This window comes from Anoplophora glabripennis, unplaced genomic scaffold, assembly GCF_000390285.2.
Source record: "Anoplophora glabripennis isolate ALB-LARVAE unplaced genomic scaffold, Agla_2.0 scaffold66, whole genome shotgun sequence".
In the NCBI taxonomy this organism is placed as follows: Eukaryota; Metazoa; Arthropoda; class Insecta; order Coleoptera; family Cerambycidae; genus Anoplophora; species Anoplophora glabripennis.
This window is the reverse complement of record NW_019416742.1, coordinates 613,368-632,933: the sequence shown is the minus strand read 5'-3', so window position 1 is coordinate 632,933 and position 19,566 is coordinate 613,368. Positions and strand designations below refer to the sequence as shown.

Genomic DNA, 19,566 nt, shown 5'->3' with positions numbered 1-19,566 from the left:
ACCGGAGAATTCGCTCACCACGAGCAGGCACTATTAAAAAACAGAGACGTCGCGTCGTGACGTTGTTTTAATGCTATTGTCATTGAAAATAAATGTTACATTAATTACCTACAACTCGGTGTATTTCTGTAATCAATAATCAATTGTACCATAGCTTTGTAGATATATTTTCATCATATGTATCAAAATAATTTAAATCATGAGACTTAAGACCGTAGACAATGCCTGCCATTCTGTTAAAATATGTTGATATTTATTAGTGCTCTATTCACTACTAAAGATATTCAAGGCCTACTTGTATTATATTAGTTATTGTCTGTTTAGAATACAAAATTCCGATTTAATATCATATTTAGATGCAATTTAGATGCTAATGTATACATTTAATTAATTTCTTAGAGGTAAAATTACTCAAAAACGAGTGTCTTGACATATTTTTAAATTTTCCTTATTGAGAAAAAAAAGTGGGACGCCTCTGGTACTGATATAGCGATGGTAAAGTCTTCTTCATTTTTAACCTCTGCGTTTAATATAAATACCATAGTATCCCCGAAAAAATAATCATTATCGATCAGTCCTTTCAACAAAGCGATCAAAATGATGAAACTGGTGAGTTGTGATAAATAAATTAGTTAAGAGTACCAACATAATAAATATTGTGGAAAAGTGTGACCTCTAAGTGTTAACTCTCTACATTAGTAAAAGACGGGAATATTTCAATACGTATTTAGCTGAGTAATTCCCAGAAAACATTTCTTTGCTTCCAGATACTCCTTGCTGGTCTTGTAGCTGTTGCCTTGGGTGACGTTAGTCATTTGCTTCAGCGACCAATAGCAATTCTCCGATATACAAATGAAGTTTATCCTGGTGGAGTCTACGAATATGCGTACGTATAAAAGCTTATTTTAAGCAGGAATATTATAATTTTTATAGTATATTATTCCATCATATACCAAAATACTTAAGATTCGTGTTATCTCAGTTGAAACGGATGTCAACAACGGGATGAAAATGAATAAATAGTATAGGTATACAACTTTTTAATGATCTATATAAGGTGTCTTTCTTAATTTAAGAGTTACAGAAATAGTTAAATGGTCAAAAATGTACAGAATCTTATGACGATCACGGATTCGTTTTTAAATTTAGAAAATTCCAAATATTTCCGAAAATATTCGAAAAAAAAAAACGATTTTATGCCATTTCTTTTTTAGTCGTATTTCAGTTGTTTTTCAAAATTTTATGACAAAATGTGTAGTCTGATATTAAATGATGTGAGCAGTCGATTTTGTCGATGCTGTCAGTATTAACGTATCTCTAAAAATGTGTGTTGAGCGGTAGTTAACATTTGTTTTTCTTCCATATTGAATTTTTGCCTCATTAGAAGAAAGGGGAAATTCCCTTTACAACGATGTATAATTTATGAGATTTTTATAAATAAATAACCACGATATAGAATATAATTATAATTTTAATACTTTTTGACATAACAATAACAAGAGCAACGAACAACACAACATAGATAAAGCAATAAATGGTAAATTTAAATTTTATTATAAATTGTCGAAATGCATACCATTACTTGGTGGTTGAGCTTCTTGGCCGCCGAGAAGTCCTGATTTGACCATCATGAATTTTTTCTTTTATAGTTGTGTTAAGGATCAGATATATACAAGACAATACGACAATTATGAGGAAGAATTGAAACTAAATATTCAAAGATTAAGAGAGTTCAATACCTCCTGACATGATTCAGTCTGCTACTGAGAGCAATTATGAACGAGTGCAGAAGTGTGTAAATAGTAATGTAGTGTAGTAAATAGTAAAATTTAACATTTATTCCTTTATCTATATTGTTTTGTTCGTTGCTGTTATTAAATAAAGGTTGCTTTAATATCAGACTACACAGGTTTGTCATAAAATTTTGAAAAACAACGGACTAAAAAAAGAAATAGAAAAATCGGTTTCTTTCGAATCTATTAGGAATTTTCTAAATTTAAGAACGAATCCGTGATCGCCATAAAATTCTGTACATTTTTCCCCATATAACCATTTCTGTAACTCTTAAAATTAGAAAGGTATAAGACAATAAAGAAGTTGTAAACCTGTCTAATTTCGACAACATAAGTTTAGAAAAGAATATATAGGTACGCTCCTCCGGAAAAGTTTAAATACCGATTTCGAATTTCTATCTAAGTTAAAAATGAATTTGACTTCTGATTTTTGGATATTGCTATGTTTAGAGATATTAAACTGTGTAAGTAAACAGTGTAACAAACAAACGATTTAATATAATAAAATTAATGTAATCGAATAATTTTAGATACGACACTGAAAATGGAATCTCAGCCCAAGAAAATGGCCAACCTAGTAACTCAGGACCCAGCGCCGGAACTGCTGCTCAGGGTTCCTTCCAATATACTTCCCCTGAAGGTGTACCTGTACAAATTCAATATCGTGCCGATGAAAACGGATTCCAACCTATTGGTAACGTGTTACCAACCTCACCACCAATCCCTGAGGCAATACTTAGATCTCTTGATTACAATGCACGTGCGAACAAGAGGTACTAATAATGTATATAATAATTAATAAAACTATATTTTCATAACATATATGTGTTTTTTTCTTAATAATTCTTTAAACAATATCTAATTGTAAGTAATAAATATCGCGTATTATGAACTTTCATGCAAGAGTGAAGATTTTGTTCAAATCATTGTCGTAATTAAAGTAATTGTGGATGCGATGACGTGTTAAATATACGTTTCTGAAGACTTTCAACGAGCCCAGTGGATTTTTACAGTATGGTGGAATAAATATTCGGTGAAAGTGTTTTCCTTGATTCTTATGTACTGTGGTCTGAAATTTTTTTTATATAATCATGGTTGTATTGCGAGGGAATATTGACAGGTAACTCTAAAAATGCTCAGAAAAGCATCTTTACGTCGATAAACTGACTGGGCGAAGAGGACCAAGTAGCCAGAATTTCTTCGGATTCGTCTTCACTAGACTTCATTTTATATCTACAGTGACAATCAATAGAAGATTTGTAACAAAGTATTTTTAATAATGCATAATTTCATAAATGTTACAGAATGCGTTCAATATTTATTTCATGAGAAATTGGTTCATATATTAAACTGCAACTACATGCTACCAAAATCTTCATACTAGAGCTGAAACTTTAAGACAAATATTACACAACTTAATTGTAGAATTTCAAAAATTAAATATAGGCATTTAGAACAATTAAAAAGTCTTGATGCCATTTTAAATTTTTGACAGAGTGATCTAGGAGGTTAAAGTTGAAGATGTCAAATTTATATCTATTAGATGATTAATCGATATTTACGTTCTATTTTTTTAGGGTGATCACAACTATTAAAAGGTTGAAAAATCTTATTATACTGTCATTAACAGTTGACCTTAATATGACATTTATTAAGTGTCAAAACAACAGATTTTTGTCTACAAAACGCAAACAGATTTTTACAACCAGAATGTAAGTGTTTTACATTCACCTACAAAAAATAGTGAAGTTATAGGTCATAGAATCAGTTCACAAGTTTATTTATTATTATTATTAACGAAATAATAAATATAACAATCATTAATAACAGAGCTCCACAAAAAAAGTTTTGTGCAAATGACTAGAATACTTTATTCCAATGTATTTTGAACCTCCGAATTCGAATCCGGATGTCAGAATTGTCAACAGCAAGTCAACAGAATTTTCTAATATCAAAAAATGCTTAAAAAACCCACAAAATCGACAAATCAGCATTTACAATTATTCAAGGATTGATGATTTATCGGCGGCTGAAACTACTGGTCAAATCTTTATATTCATATACAGTACGCGCCTAAAGTATGGAATAAATTCAGTAAAAACGAAACAAATTTTTTTGGGAAAAATCCTCGAACAGGTCGATTTTTAATTTAAAAAATACATATTTTAGCATAAAAGGCGATTATCAACCGTCATTTGTTTTCGAGTAATGACGTCATAGACATTTTTTTTAAATAGCAACCCCCTATTTTTTTTCTTGATTCTGAAAGATCGTTTCATTGTCGATCCGACTGTATTGAAATGTTGCCATCTTACATAGGAAAGTTTTCGAGTAAATGACGATTGAATGTTAGAAAACCCAAATCAATTACATATAATAAAGCAAAAACGTTTTCAAATTTAGTTTTTCGAAATGCCTGAAGTTTTTTATGGATCACGTAGGTGTAAATCTTTACAAAGTGTTGTAAGCGATATAAAAATTATTGTTGAATTTAAATTATTATGGCACATTTAACTGTCACACAAAGAATTGAAATTTTAATTCTTATCGGATGCGCGGATAAGACTAGAACGCACCAGGAAGTTTGCGATTTATTTAATGAAAAACATCCAGATCGCCGTATCAGCCAGTCAACAGTCAGTAAGATAGAATCTATATTTAGAGAAACTGGCAATGTTGTAGATATTCCAAAACCTTGACCTCCAAGCGTTAGTGAAGATCACAAACAGAACATTTTGATAAGTATGGTAGATAATCCTCATAACACTTCACGATTGGTTGCATTAAACAATGAAATTAGTCAGACTACACTGCTACGTATCCTGAGGCAGGAAAAATGTCATATCTACAAAATTCAACTTGTGCAGGAACTCAATGAAGACGATCCCGACCGCCGTTTACACTTTTGTGAAATTATGATGGATTTATGTCAAGTAAATAGAGATTTAGGTACACCGGCAAATACTTTTTTCAGACGAGGCCACGTTTTGTCTCAATGGTACAGTGAATCGTCAAACTTGCAGGTATTGTAATCGGGAAAATTCTCATTGGATGACAGAGACATATACCCAACACCCACAGAAATTAAATGTGTGGGCTGGAATAGTTGACAACAGAATAGTACGGCCTTTCTTTGAAGGAACCCTTACAGGAGAAAGATATTTAGAGTTTTTACAAAATGACCTTGTTCCAGCGCTTGCAGTAATGTTTCCTAACGATAATGACCCTGATATTCCCGATGACACCATATGGTTTCAGCAAGACAGTGCACCTCCGCATTATGCGCGCCCTGTTCGAGATTTTCTGAACAATTGTTTTCCTAGGAGGTGGATCGGCAGACGAGGACCGATGGAATGTGTCGCGAGATCCCCAGATCTTACACCCCCGGACTATTTCTTATGGGGCTATTTAAAGTCCAAAGTGTACGTTAATAGACCACATAATTTAGAAGAACTCCAAAATTGTATTATAGATTAAACACACAGAGTTACCCCAGAAATAATTCATAATGTGCAAGAAGAATTTCTACACAGACTTGCGTATTGTCAAGAAGTCGGTGGGTGGCAATTCGAACACTTAATTTAGGTAGAAAACTTAATGAATTGTATTTGCTTGACATAGGAATTGTTATTTTTTTAATGAATAAAATTTACGTTTTCTAACATTCAATCGTCATTTACTCGAAAACTTTCCTATGTAAGATGGCAACATTTTAATACTGTCGGATCGACAATGAAACGATATTTCAGAATCAAGAAATAAAATAGGGGGTTGCTATTTAAAAAAAATGTCGATGACGTCATTACTCGAAAACAAATGACGGTTGAAAATCGCCTTTTATGCTAAACAAATTTTTTCGTTTTTACTTAATTTATTCCATACTTTAGGCGCGTACTGTATAATCCTATATGCTGAACACGAATCCGAAGTCAGGTTTGGTCCATAAGGTCACAAATCCTTCATAACCCTAAAAAAGCTTAAAAATCCACACTATTATTAATAAATTACCTTCTATGATCCAGGTATGATTTAAAAGCAACTAAAAATCGTGGTCTGATCTATTCTGGTAATTTGCTGAGACAATTTTGACATAAGATTGCGGCTCAAAATACATGTATTCTGATCATTTGCACAAGGCTTTTTTTATTGTAGAGCTGTGTAATCAATTTAATTGACGATCAATTATAATCATTTAAATATAACGTTTAAATTTAAAGTCGTAATTGTACAATTATTGTGAAAACTGACTCCATTCGAGGATGGTAAGTCGCTAACTGCAATAGTTTCTTGATTAAGGCATTAGGCACTGAGCAGTGATTGAAGAAACACCAGATTTGGGAGCAAATAAGATACTATTAGAAAATTCATTTTTTTTCTCAATTTATTCCTCATTATCCTTTTGCAACTGCAACCTTTAAGACTGTTGAAATCAACTACAGAATCAACTAGCAGTGTAGCAGATGATTTTCGGAAGCAATAGTCAGTGTAGCTATTTGTTTCTGATAATTTTAAGTATGTTGTAATTTATTTTGACGTATATCTGATGTTAATGATGCCAATAACCCGATCTACATATTTTCCATTGACATCAAATAAAAAGTCTACGATTTGAGTGTCAGTTTTTAAATCTTAGATTTTTACAATAATAATTCCTAAATATCATCTATTGTTAAATTCAATAGTTCGTTTCTTTTACGTGCCCCTTATATGCCAAATATTAAAATAATCTGAAATAATATCACTATCAACAGATCTTGTAATAATTTCTCAATATTAGCTTTTGTTAAAACTTTTACCTGTTTTAGACGATATCCTACATAGTTATTTTAAATATTTTTCTATATCTATTTTTTCGTTTAGTGTTCCCTTCAGTATTGAATTTAAGGACTATAACGTTGTCGGCTGCACTCCCTTATATTAAAAACATGCCAATATCAGAGGAACATTTTTTATTTTCTTAGAATTATACTACTCCAAAATAGTGATGCTAGATTGCGAAGTTTTATTGCTAGCGCTCAGCGTTGCGCTATGAAAATAACATCACGCTGTTGTACTATCTAGCACTTTCCGTGCACCTACCCCCCTACACTATAGCGAGCGCGCATGATAGAAAAATTTTAATATTACGTAAAATACTGTTAAATAAAATTTGAAATAAAAACAATCGTAGAAAAAATGTTGCGTGCAACATGTGCAAAAAGCATATTTGTTGCACTTAACATGATTGCAGCTCTCAACTTCGTCTCGAGCTGCAAACTTCATGCATCGTTCAACAAATACACACTCTTTACAGTAGTTGCACAAATAACTGTTTGAATGTCGCAGAAACTTTTATTAAATAGAAGTACAATGAAAACGAAACTAAGAAATAATTTATTATCAAAAAGAGAAAAAACAAAAAACTTAGTTAAAGAACATTTTCAAAATAATTGCCATTTCTTTCTAAACACAACCTAACACGTTTATTAAAGTTGTTACGGACTCGTGCAAAAATTATGGGATTGTTGCGAATCTCATCAGCCGCCGCGAATATTCTTTCCTGTAGCTCTTCAACACTGTCAACTGGGGTCGCATAAACAATACTTTTTATATGTCCCCAAAAGAAAAAATCAATGGGCGTTAGATCGGGAGAACGTGCAGGCCAAGAGATAGGTGCCTCATTGCCGCGACCTATCCAACGATTCGGGTAATTTAAATTAAGCCATTAAACTACTACAGTGCTGTGAGCAGGAGCCCCGTTATGCATGTACCACATGGCCTGACGTACATTTAATGGTACTTCCTCCAGAAGTGGTAGTGGATGCTCATTTAAGAACTGCAAATATTCAACAGCACCAAGTCGATGAGGTAAAACAAAAGGGCCGACAAGCACATTTTCTACAATTCCTGCCCAAATGTTTAAACTAAAATTATATTGAAATGTTGTCATAGATACTTCGTGAGGATTTTCATGAGCCCAGGAAAGAAGATTGTGCATATTGGTTAAACCATGTCTTTGAAAAGTTGCTTCATCTGTGAAAAGTATTTTTGAGGCAAAATTCAAATTATTTCTTAGAATATTAAGATACGATTCGCAAAAAACAACTCGCTTATGCATGTCTGGTTCAAATAGAGCTTGAACTGGCCGGTGGTGAAAAGGATGTAATAAATTATCATGGACAATATTCCAAACAACACTATGGGACACATTTAAGTACATTGCTGTTTTTCTCGTACTAGTCTGACGATTTTCGTCAAACTCTTCAAGTACTGCATTTTCAAGATAAATAGTACCAACAGTAGGTCTTCGGCCGGTACCCTCAATATGCGGCTGTATTTTTCCAGTTTCCCGAAGTCTTCGTTGTACCGCCGAAAAAGTTTGTCTGTGGGGAACTTGACGATTTGGATATCTCTCATTATACGCTCTTGTTGCAGCAGCACAGTTTTTGCGACATTCAAAATACACTTGTAGCATGTCCACATATTCATCATTAGTAAAATTTGGCATAATTCTTGTTAATTTACACCCAAAAAGTATTTAGCTGATAACAGTGACAACTTACAGAAGAGTTAATTGTGACAACTGGCATGACAGCAGCACACTTAGTTTTTCTTTGATTGATTGCAATCATATACGGTGTGAGGTGAATGGTAATACATTTTATTTTTTTTATTAATAAACGAAAGGTTTTAAAGGAAAATTGCTAGAGATGTAAAAGTTTCTAAAAGAACCAGTTTATCTAATGCGTATTTTTGGATATACAGTTTTTACGAAATATAAAAGTTATGGCAAAAAATGGCTTGAGGGGTGGTTATTTCAACCCTTTTCGAGGGGTTAAAATATTCGAAAAATAGTTGAAAACTCGCATCTGTATACTAATACAGATGCTAGTGCAGAAAATACAAATTTTTTACAGGTTGTTTACTATAAACAACCTGTAAAAAATTTGTTATTTGTACCTCGTTCGGTTTTCAAATTACAGCCAATTTTCATAATTTTTTTGGAAACTGATGGCCTCTTCAGGGGTGAACATTTTACTAAGGCGATTTTTTGCAGATCGTGTTCTTTTGAAATGTAGATTCACTGGTATCATTTATGTCACTCCATTCAAAAACACCCTGTATATAGAATGCGAAATGGTACTTTCGCGTTCAAGAGTGGAAGTTATCTTGCCGAACTTAGCGAGGCAAAATATCCATTCGAGAATGCAAAAGCATTTCGGGTTCAAGATGCAAATAATATTTTTCCGAAAACTGCAATGAATTTAGACAACTGTGTCATATACAGCAAATTAATTTATATTTGAAATCGTCTGAACCGTTTTTGAATCAAGACGGTTCAGGCGCGCTGACTATCATACCATAGCAATCTAATAAACAATAAAAATATAAATTGTTTGTAAAAGTAGTGTCAGAATTATATATTCTAATTCATATTCCCAAAAAATCGTCGAGACAGTACGAGATTGCCCACAATGAATTCAAAGGGTGATGTAGTTCGAAAAAAATTCAAAAAGTGTCCGAAACGGTATTACTGGCACATTTCGAACATAAAATTAAAAAAATTAAACCTTCGACGTTATGGTCAGTATACTCCATGTTAAAAAGTACACTGAATGCCAAAAAAATGTAAATTTCAGAAAATTTCCAAAACTAATGCCATATTTGAAAAGGAAATCATTTAGACACCATCAGAATTTTAACGAAAAAGGAAATTGAGAAATTTTTACAAGAAGCGCCTGATAATAGATTTCTGTTAGAAAAGGTAATTCAAATTAATATAAATCGACTGATTTAACTAACTTTGGACAACTTTTCAGGTCATTTTAATAATTGGTGTTTGTGGAGCTTTGAGAAAGATAACGATCGATGATATAGAAGATAGAAGAGAATTATTATTATAAGAATTCCCGATTGCAAAACTTATACTCCGAGATGTTTTATGATTTCAAGTCCAAACGAAATGAAGATATACCGCAAATTCTGTGCTTTACATCCGGCAGTTACTACAAGTCGAAGATTTTTTGTGAAGTATGTCAGGGAAAAATTTGTTAACCAAGTGGTTGGCGTCAACAAAATAAGGAATGTTCTAAAAGAAATAAAACTTATCTCTATTTGCATCATCTGACAACTTATACAGATCACGGCACCGCTTTAGACGTTCTTCCGCCACTATGTTAACCGACGCAGGGGCCGATATTACCACCATAAAAATGTAACTTTTCTATTCAGAGAAATAGATATAATTTTTAAATTTTAATAAGAAAGTTATAACAATTTCAAATTTTTATTCGTTAATTTTAATGATGTAACAAAACTAAAACAATTTTTTTCTATACTATTCGATTGATTATTTAAAATAATGAAAAGTTGCCTTCGAATTTTTTTACGTTTGTTTTTTAGACAGATACAAATTTATTTACCTTTTTATATTTTGAATTTTATTTAGCTCCTACGACACTGCCAGGACAAAGATAAAAAATCACGTTCGCTTTGTNTAAATTTCAGAAAATTTCCAAAACTAATGCCATATTTGAAAAGGAAATCATTTAGACACCATCAGAATTTTAACGAAAAAGGAAATTGAGAAATTTTTACAAGAAGCGCCTGATAATAGATTTCTGTTAGAAAAGGTAATTCAAATTAATATAAATCGACTGATTTAACTAACTTTGGACAACTTTTCAGGTCATTTTAATAATTGGTGTTTGTGGAGCTTTGAGAAAGATAACGATCGATGATATAGAAGATAGAAGAGAATTATTATTATAAGAATTCCCGATTGCAAAACTTATACTCCGAGATGTTTTATGATTTCCAAGTCCAAAGAAATGAAGATATATCGTAAATTCTGTGCTTTACATCCGGCAGTTACTACAAGTCGAAGATTTTCTGTGACGTATGTCAGGGAAAAATGTGTTAACCAAGTGGTTGGCGTCAACAAAATAAGGAATGTTCTAAAAGAAATAAAACTTATCTCAATTTGCATCATCTGGCAACTTATACAGATCACGGCACCACTTTAGACGTTCTTCCGCCACTATGTTAACCGACGCAGGGGCCGATATTACCACAATAAAAATGTAACTTTAAAGTTATAACAATTTCAAATTTTTAATCGTTAATTTTAATGATGTAACAAAACTAAAACAATTTTTTTCTATACCATTCGATTGTTTATTTAAAATAATGAAAAGTTGCCTTCGAATTTTTTTACGTTTGTTTTTTAGACAGATACAAATTTATTTACCTTTTTATATTTTGAATTTTATTTAGCTCCTACGACACTGCCAGGAGAAAGATAAAAAATCACGTTCGCTTTGTCGCACTCATGGTATCGAAGTCGTGGACAACTCGTATGCCTATATAGATTATTTCGTTCGCTATTGTCAATGCGCATGCGTCTGTTATTGTATGCTCAATATCCATTGTTATTCTCAAAACGGTAAATACATATTAATAGGAACTAATATTTTTTCTTTGAGCCTAAAATGGATTTAAACGGATGCAAAGTAACCCTCATGTTCACCCCCAAATATAATATTTCCGTGATAACTCGGGTTCTAATAAATATTTTGGAATGAAACAAAATGGAAATTACTTCTTTTATAAAAAAAAACATTTATAGGCTTATGTAATGCGTCAGTTGAATGAACAGTATGACGATATTCCACCAAATAGAGATACACTCTGGGAACGCATACAAAATATTTGGAACGCTATAGACGTGAATTATATACGACGCCTTGTTACATCTATGCCAAACAGATTACAAGCCGTTATTGATTCGGATGGTGGTTGGACATATTATTAGACTGTTTTGTTTTCCATTGTTTATAAAATGATGTCAAAATAAGTAAATAAGTTCATAACACTATGGGCCCGGAAATGCTTCCTTTCTGATAGATGTAAAATTTAAAAAAATCCTGTTTTTCAAAATATTTCGAAAACGATTTAAGATATTACACTGAGCTTTGGTGTCTAGTACAGTGGCAGTGTAATATCTTAAATCGTTTTCGAGATATTTAGAAAAAAACGGATTTTGAAATTTCTTTCGACATTTATCTCAGAAAGGAAACATTTCCGGACCCATAATGTCATGAATTTATTTACTTATTTTCACTTCCAGAACACGTCCTTAAAATATTTCCCTTTCCTCCCGAAACTGTATGTTATAATAAAACTGTAATTTACAATATTTTTTTATTTTGTTGCCTTCATGACCTACCTACCTACTTTCTGCAGAATATGACACAAATCTTTATTTCAAAATATTAATTTTCTCAGGGACAAGAAAAATAATGTGGCAAGACAAAATAATTTCAAAACCTGTATACTCTTCTCTTTTTATAATGCATATACTTCAGGACTGCAATTTTTTGTTGTGTAATTACACACGTGCCTACACACAAAAAAATATGACACGCCCCTAATTATTGATGCCTCCCAAAATTTCTATTAATAGTCACCGGCTCGCCCCTTTAAAAGTAGTACCTATGGCTTTTAGGTTGGAAACCTTTATCTTGAGTCGAGTGTACATGTAGTGCAAAATAAATTGTAATCGTCCTGTTTATAGTAGTTACTGTTTTGTATTGAAATGTATATTATTTAATTAATAAAATCATAAATAAGTTTCGACAAAATGAAATTATTTTGACATTTGATTTATGTTCTAGAACGAAAAAGACTTTGGCGTTCTAGAACATAAAAATATTTTGCAGCTAGGTGACAAAAAAGACTCACTTTGTCAACTGAAAATTTAACGAAAATGCCGACTTTTGATGGCAGTTTTCGAAATATAACTATTTTGATTATGTTTTTAGCTAGGAAATATGTAACGTCTTTAATTTCTTTACCATTATAAAATCTTTGTCACGTCAATGCACTCTTCCATTATCCAAAACCATGACAATTAGAAGAAACAAATAGAGCTGTTATGTAAACATTAAGTATGAGCTATGAAATTTCAGTGTTCAAGTCGAATAGAAGTTGCACAAGAGAATGGTAGTACTTTTCTATGAAAGTAGGGACATTGAAGATAAATATGCTTAACGATAAGTTCCTATTGCCGACTTCCTCGCCTTCTCCTAAATTACATTTCTTAGGTATACGTAGGTGCATGGTATACCCGTTATGTTTGAGTTTTGAATTAAGTCCATCTACATGTCCATCCATATGTTGGACACTCGGTCGACATGGGGATTAGTTTGCGCCATTGTCTCCATCGAAATAATAAACGGGTGACGTAACACTATCTATTACAAGTTCGAACACTAAAGTATGGGAGCTGTTATACAAGTTATAAAAAAGGAACTAACGGCCACTGTCAGCCCTAGCAACCCGTTCACTACTTTTCTATCAAAACAATAACAATAATAATAACAATAAAAGCCACACGGCTACGGTTGTTTCATCAATTGAATGATGCAGTTGCTTCCCGGGCTTTCAGTTTTGTTTAGTTCGCAGGGGCGTTTCCCAGTGCATTTCTCTACCCCATCAATTTACCTTTTACCAAACATGACCATATAAGGAAGTGTTTACAAAAGTTAGATAATGATGGTCTTGAAACTTAGCCCTGAAGGTACTCTAAATATTTCTGTAACATAAACAAAAACAAGCCCTTCAACATTCCATCGACGGTGATAGTTCCTCAAGTGGCTACGAATTCATAAGCGGTTACAAGGGTGATGCCGACATATATTTTAGAAACGAATTAAAGTGGTCTTGTGATGAAGTTTGTTGTATCATGTTTAAATAATACTCTCTGATATAATTCCGAATATGAATGTCTACATTAATTAATCACCCGTACCTATCGCTTATGTTTATTAATTTTACTTAGTGTTTCATATTTACTACTTCATCCTTTACTTTCTTGATTGCGCGAAGCCGGATTTATATTATTCAAAATGTTGCATAATATATGTTGTAGGAGGTTCCAAAAATATTTTTACGAGGCGACAAGCGCTATTTNTGGGTTACACAGAAGTAGAAAATTTAAATATTATAGGAACTAAGATAGAGTAGTTAAGATATTCTCCATAGTTTATTTTAATTCCTAATAATATTTCAATTTTCTACTTCTGTGTAACCCATTTTAATTAAGTACTAATACAAACTGTCAAACAATAACAATGTTATCATGACATTACCAGCTGTTATTGTCACGACCTACCATATATAAGATTGTCCATGAGTAATTGGCCTCACACGGTCTAATTAGTGAGATTTACTTAAAATACCTTTGGATTATATCAATGTCCGATATGTCAAAATATATTACAACTAAATCTAAATCCTTACGTAATTGTAAAAAAGCAGAAATGCCGGAAAGATGTCTAACAATGATGTCCTATTTTCTTAATAAAAAAACCATTGTTTTGTTTTTTAATATTATCTCGCCTATTATTAGAGATGGACCCAACAAACCCTATATCTATGCTCGACAAGGAACGTTCTATCCAAATATGTAAAAATATACAGGGTATTCCATTTAAATGAACAAAGTTAACATCCGTGGCCGTTTTGTTTGAACTTCATTTGTTTTTCTACTATCATTTTCGAAAACTTCATAAACAATCGTGCAACTTTTGTATTTTACATTTTTTTATAACTCTTAAAACAAAAAAGTTAAAGGGGGGTCAAAATATAGTGAATCACCCTGTACATACATTAAAAAATAAGAATCATCAAAGTAAACTAAAGCCTTAAAAACTTAAAATAAATAAATCATAAGCTGGTAGAGAAACCACGTTAACCGCTCAGTTATTTGTCGAATTGAACGCATGAACGAAACGAACTCCAGTCAAGAACTTAAGACGCGCGTGATTTTTAAATTTACTCGATTTCTCGATTTCTCGACACTTTTTTCTCGTCTCGAGTAAGGCCAGATTTCCCGAGAATTCTTGCTTCGAGAAGTCTCGACCAGAAACCCTATGCATATATGTTGGTCACTCGGTCGACATGGGGATTAGTTTGCGCCATTGTCTCTGTACAAGTTCGAACACTAAAGTATGGGAGCTGTTATACAAGTTATAAAAAAAGGAACTAACGGTCTGCCACTGTCAGCCCTAGCAACCTGTTCACTACTTTTCTATCAAAACAATAACAATAATAATAACAATAAAAGCCACACGGCTACGGTTGTTTCATCAATTGAATGATGCAGTTGCTTCNTTGCCGACTTCCTCGCCTTCTCCTAAATTACATTTCTTAGGTATACGTAGGTGCATGGTATACCCGTTATGTTTGAGTTTTGAATTAAGTCCATCTACATGTCCATCCATATGTTGGACACTCGGTCGACATGGGGATTAGTTTGCGCCATTGTCTCCATCGAAATAATAAACGGGTGACGTAACACTATCTATTACAAGTTCGAACACTAAAGTATGGGAGCTGTTATACAAGTTATAAAAAAGGAACTAACGGCCACTGTCAGCCCTAGCAACCCGTTCACTACTTTTCTATCAAAACAATAACAATAATAATAACAATAAAAGCCACACGGCTACGGTTGTTTCATCAATTGAATGATGCAGTTGCTTCCCGGGCTTTCAGTTTTGTTTAGTTCGCAGGGGCGTTTCCCAGTGCATTTCTCTACCCTATCAGTTTACCTTTTACCAAACATGACCATATAAGGAAGTGTTTACAAAAGTTAGATAATGATGGTCTTGAAACTTAGCCCTGAAGGTACTCTAAATATTTCTGTAACATAAACAAAAACAAGCCCTTCAACATTCCATCGACGGTGATAGTTCCTCAAGTGGCTACGAATTCATAAGCGGTTACAAGGGTGATGCCGACATATATTTTAGAAACGAATTAAAGTGGTCTTGTGATGAAGTTTGTTGTATCATGTTTAAATAATACTCTCTGATATAATTCCGAATATGAATGTCTACATTAATTAATCACCCGTACCTATCGCTTATGTTTATTAATTTTACTTAGTGTTTCATATTTACTACTTCATCCTTTACTTTCTTGATTGTGCGAAGCCGGATTTATATTATTCAAAATGTTGCATAATATATGTTGTAGGAGGTTCCAAAAATATTTTTACGAGGCGACAAGCGCTATTTAAGAGTTTTGATATAAAATATATTCTTAAGTCATTCAGACGAATTACCACATAATTATGCAAATATAAACAACCATTATGGTAATAGGTTATTCACAGTATCCAGACACAACTAAAGAACATTGCAATCGATTAGAATAAAATATAGAAAATAAAACTACATTAATTTTTATAAAATTATATAATTTAATTTACAACATGTTGTTCCAAAGACAACAATTATCACGTTATTTAAATACTAATAGGTTCTGTAGATAGTAGACTGAGAACCTGGTAAAACGTTTCCAACTGGTTGGAAACCATTTTCATCAGCGATGTACTGGATTTGGACGAGTATCCCTTCAGGGGAGGTATATTGGAAGGAACCCTGAGCAGCAGTTCCGGCGTCGGGTCCCGAGTTACTAGGCTGGCCATTTTCTTGGGCTGAGATTCCATTTTCAGTGTCATAACTACAAATAAATAAATACATGCGGACGAATTAATACACTAATCGTATACAGGGTGTGTCTTTTAACACTTCCGCTGCCAAGATCTTCGAAATGAAGGAATTTATTTTAGTTGCGGAAACTGGGGTTGTTAGGTCCCTCGAATTGCTTCAAAACAAGTAAATATTGGAAAAAACTTTGCATTACAAAAATTACTCAACATTTAACGATCTTTCCGATGGACTGCATTTCCACGTTCCAAGGATTAAAAAATTTTATACAGAAATATTTGAACTACAGTTCTAACAGTTCTAACTGCAATTTGGAGCTATTAGAGGGACCTAACAACCCCAATTTCCGGAACTAAAATAAATTTCGGAGTTATTGGCAGCAGGAGTGTTAAATGGCACACCCTGTATATTCAGAAAACATAAATATCATCTAAAGTATACCTATAAATACAATATAATTGACATGACGAATATAAAGAATTAGCCTAAAAAGGGTATAACTAGTGTTTCAACACTGACCTATTTGAGCTTCACAAGAAACTGATGACCTCAACTGCAACATATGAAATATTTTGGATTGGCAAATTTGAGTTTTGAAAATAACCGAATGAGAAATGTGGAAAACGAAAAGTTACTAGTATTAAACGGGAGAACTGAATAGAAGCAAATATGTTGGTTTCCCCTTAAAATAAGTCTCAAATTAAAAAAATAATAAGATTTATTTTTCGTGCAGCACTGAAAGGAGATTACATAAAATTCATAAAAGATTTCAAAAATTTCAGTCAATATTTTAAACCGATACATTTATTTGATGCCAATTTGAGACAAGGAAATTAACTCGTTTGTTACATACATGGAAAAAGAAATACAACGCCTTGCATGTCAATAAAGGGGCATTTTATGATATATAAGTACTTATTTAAAGTTTTTTTTAGAATAACATGAGAAATCAGCTCCTTCAATACTTAGGAAGCACCTTGTATTTATTTATAAATAGAAATTGGTTGATTTTGTCACAGCCATTTTCGGCAATTTCAACAAGATTGCTATTCGTGTGAAATAAATTTTCCATTCTAATATGGAGTATACATTGTAGAAAACATTAGATAAAAAAAGTTACATTTCAAAATTTTGCTGGGAAAGATCGTAGCTCGCGAGCTCTACAAAATCACGAGGAATGACAACACTAACCATTTTAGCAACTTCAGAAACTTAATTGCGTCAAATTTCAATGAAATTCATTGTACTTGGAAAAAGATATGGTCAAATGTTAAAGAAGAAGAAACAATTGAATAAAAAATCATCATTACTTGTCTCAAAAACAGAAGAAAACGTGATCATTGTTCATAGAAACAAATTCTTTTGTTATGTGTTGTTCCTCCTTAATGTAGTACCTTTTTCAAGGCAGTTTGTATATTACAAAAAATATTTTTGCCAATTTGTATTCTAGGTCCTATAATTACCTTCTTTCAAGCTTTCAAAAAGGAAGAGCAGGCAATTAAATTTTCAAAAAAGAAAAAAACAAAACAGAGCTGATTTTACAACCATTTTTGTAAAACACTGGACTGCATACGTCATACTTACGCATATTTATAGCTACCATCAGGGTAGATGTCATTTTCTGAACGAAGAATAGCAACTGGTCTTTGGGTTACAGCTTTGTTGTAGTACTGTGGAGCTGCAAGCCCTGCCACTACGAAAGTGAAGATAAATACCTGAAATGATTGTAATTTTTTAAATATTTTTACTGATGAAAGACTGGATTATATAGTTATTTTTTGCAACTTTGAAACAAACTGCACACACAACTCACCAGTTTGATCATATTGTTCAGGTGCGTTTAAAGAACTAATCCACAATGATACAGTTCTTGAAAACTTTAGGTATTTATAGAAAAAAATTTGTTGCCTAATGTTACTGATGTTAATAGTCGAAACAATTCAGATGTTATGGATTCGACCCCCCCTTAATCACACAAAAGCGTCCGTGATTGGATCAAAACTACGTAACCGGGTAGGATTATTCATTAAATGTGTTCTTAATGGAAATTTTATGGATGTAAATATTATTCCTAAATCACCGTATATAAAAAATCAGATGGAATACGTTAAAAAATCAGATGGAATGCGTGGTAGGTAATGTTGCAAATATCGGGTGTTACGTATGGCACGAATTTAAATATACCAGGATATTTATTTTACATAAGGCACCTGTTTCGATCTATTGAATATTTAAACAAAACTACTTAAAATGGATTATCTTAAACATTTCATAACATACTTTAATATAATGCAATATTGTCACAAATGGTCAATGACATCAAAGTATTATAACCAATATTTTATGTATTCACAGAGAGTTCTGCAAAACAGGAAACAATATTAATAATATAATTCAAGGTCAATAATTTGCCATATCGGAGATGTTATTTTTGTTGAATATTAAAAGGCTGTATCATAAACTGTTATAGTGATATAAAAACTGTTAAGGCTTCTTTATGCAATTAATATCAGAGGGTTGTTTAAATTTAAAATAAAATTTATCTGAACAACATACACTTCCGATTTTAATTTGATAATTTTTAGTATACAGATTCGGGAGGTTTGAACAAGTAACTGACTGAAATTTCGAACCAGTTTGAAACAGAACATGAATTAAAGAATTAAAGTTAATTAGTGTGTTCAGGCCAGTGATGAGGTGAACAATTTCTTACTGAGATAATTTTCACTGACAAAAGACTGGGTTTATAATGTTTAAGTAAACTGCAAAGCTTACTATACGATTTTAACGCTTTTGGATGACTTTTTAAGGATTCACATATACGAGGTATGTTTAGAAAATAATCGAACATTTTGAATTACCCGCAAATGGAAATATTTAGTGATATGCGGTTGACAGCATTGCTTTGCATAACCTTCTCTGTAACCACATGTTGCACGGTGCTCCTGAGCGAATTGAAATTTTCGTGTCACTTCAAAATAATAAGATATCCTGTTTCTACAATACTTGAACATCATTTTAAGCCCTGAACCAAAATATTTGGTGTGGCGCTTTTTTTCCGATGGCAAAATAAGAAATTTGATATTTTTCATGTAGGTAACTATAAAAATTTTACTTCAAAAATCAAAAAGAGAGTTGTAAGTTATTTTAACAAAGTGAAAACTATTAAGCCAGTATATATATTAAATGTTTTATTCTTTTATATACACAAAATAAAAAGTATATTTATTATAATGGTACAAACATAATTTATAGCAAAATTAATAATTCAATCG

General features: G+C 32.3%; 2 protein-coding genes across 2 annotated transcripts; one reads left to right on the top strand and one right to left on the bottom strand.

Annotated features, from left to right (window-relative positions):
• The first annotated feature begins 533 nt into the window (after positions 1-533).
• LOC108917934 (larval cuticle protein LCP-22-like) lies at positions 534-2,615 on the top strand. The gene is made up of 3 exons (XM_018724745.1): positions 534-609; positions 768-886; positions 2,324-2,615. Exons 1-3 carry the CDS (start codon positions 598-600, stop codon positions 2,571-2,573), a joined length of 381 nt encoding a protein of 126 aa, XP_018580261.1. The 5' UTR covers positions 534-597; the 3' UTR covers positions 2,574-2,615.
• A 13,392-nt stretch (positions 2,616-16,007) lies between these two features.
• On the bottom strand, positions 16,008-18,140 carry LOC108917937 (larval cuticle protein LCP-22-like). The gene is made up of 3 exons (XM_018724748.1): positions 18,105-18,140; positions 17,876-18,006; positions 16,008-16,304 (listed from the first exon to the last, which is right to left on the bottom strand). The coding sequence occupies exons 1-3, from the start codon at positions 18,114-18,116 to the stop codon at positions 16,094-16,096; spliced, it is 354 nt and encodes a 117-aa protein (XP_018580264.1). The 5' UTR covers positions 18,117-18,140; the 3' UTR covers positions 16,008-16,093.
• Positions 18,141-19,566: the final 1,426 nt, after the last annotated feature.

Excerpts from the sequence above, each read along its gene's own strand:
- LOC108917934 (XM_018724745.1), top strand. Across the intron at positions 887-2,323 it reads GGTGGAGTCTACGAATATGC|ATACGACACTGAAAATGGAA; the intron begins GTACGTATAAAA and ends GAATAATTTTAG.
- LOC108917937 (XM_018724748.1), bottom strand. Across the intron at positions 16,305-17,875 it reads GATGGTAGCTATAAATATGC|TTATGACACTGAAAATGGAA; the intron begins GTAAGTATGACG and ends ATTTATTTGTAG.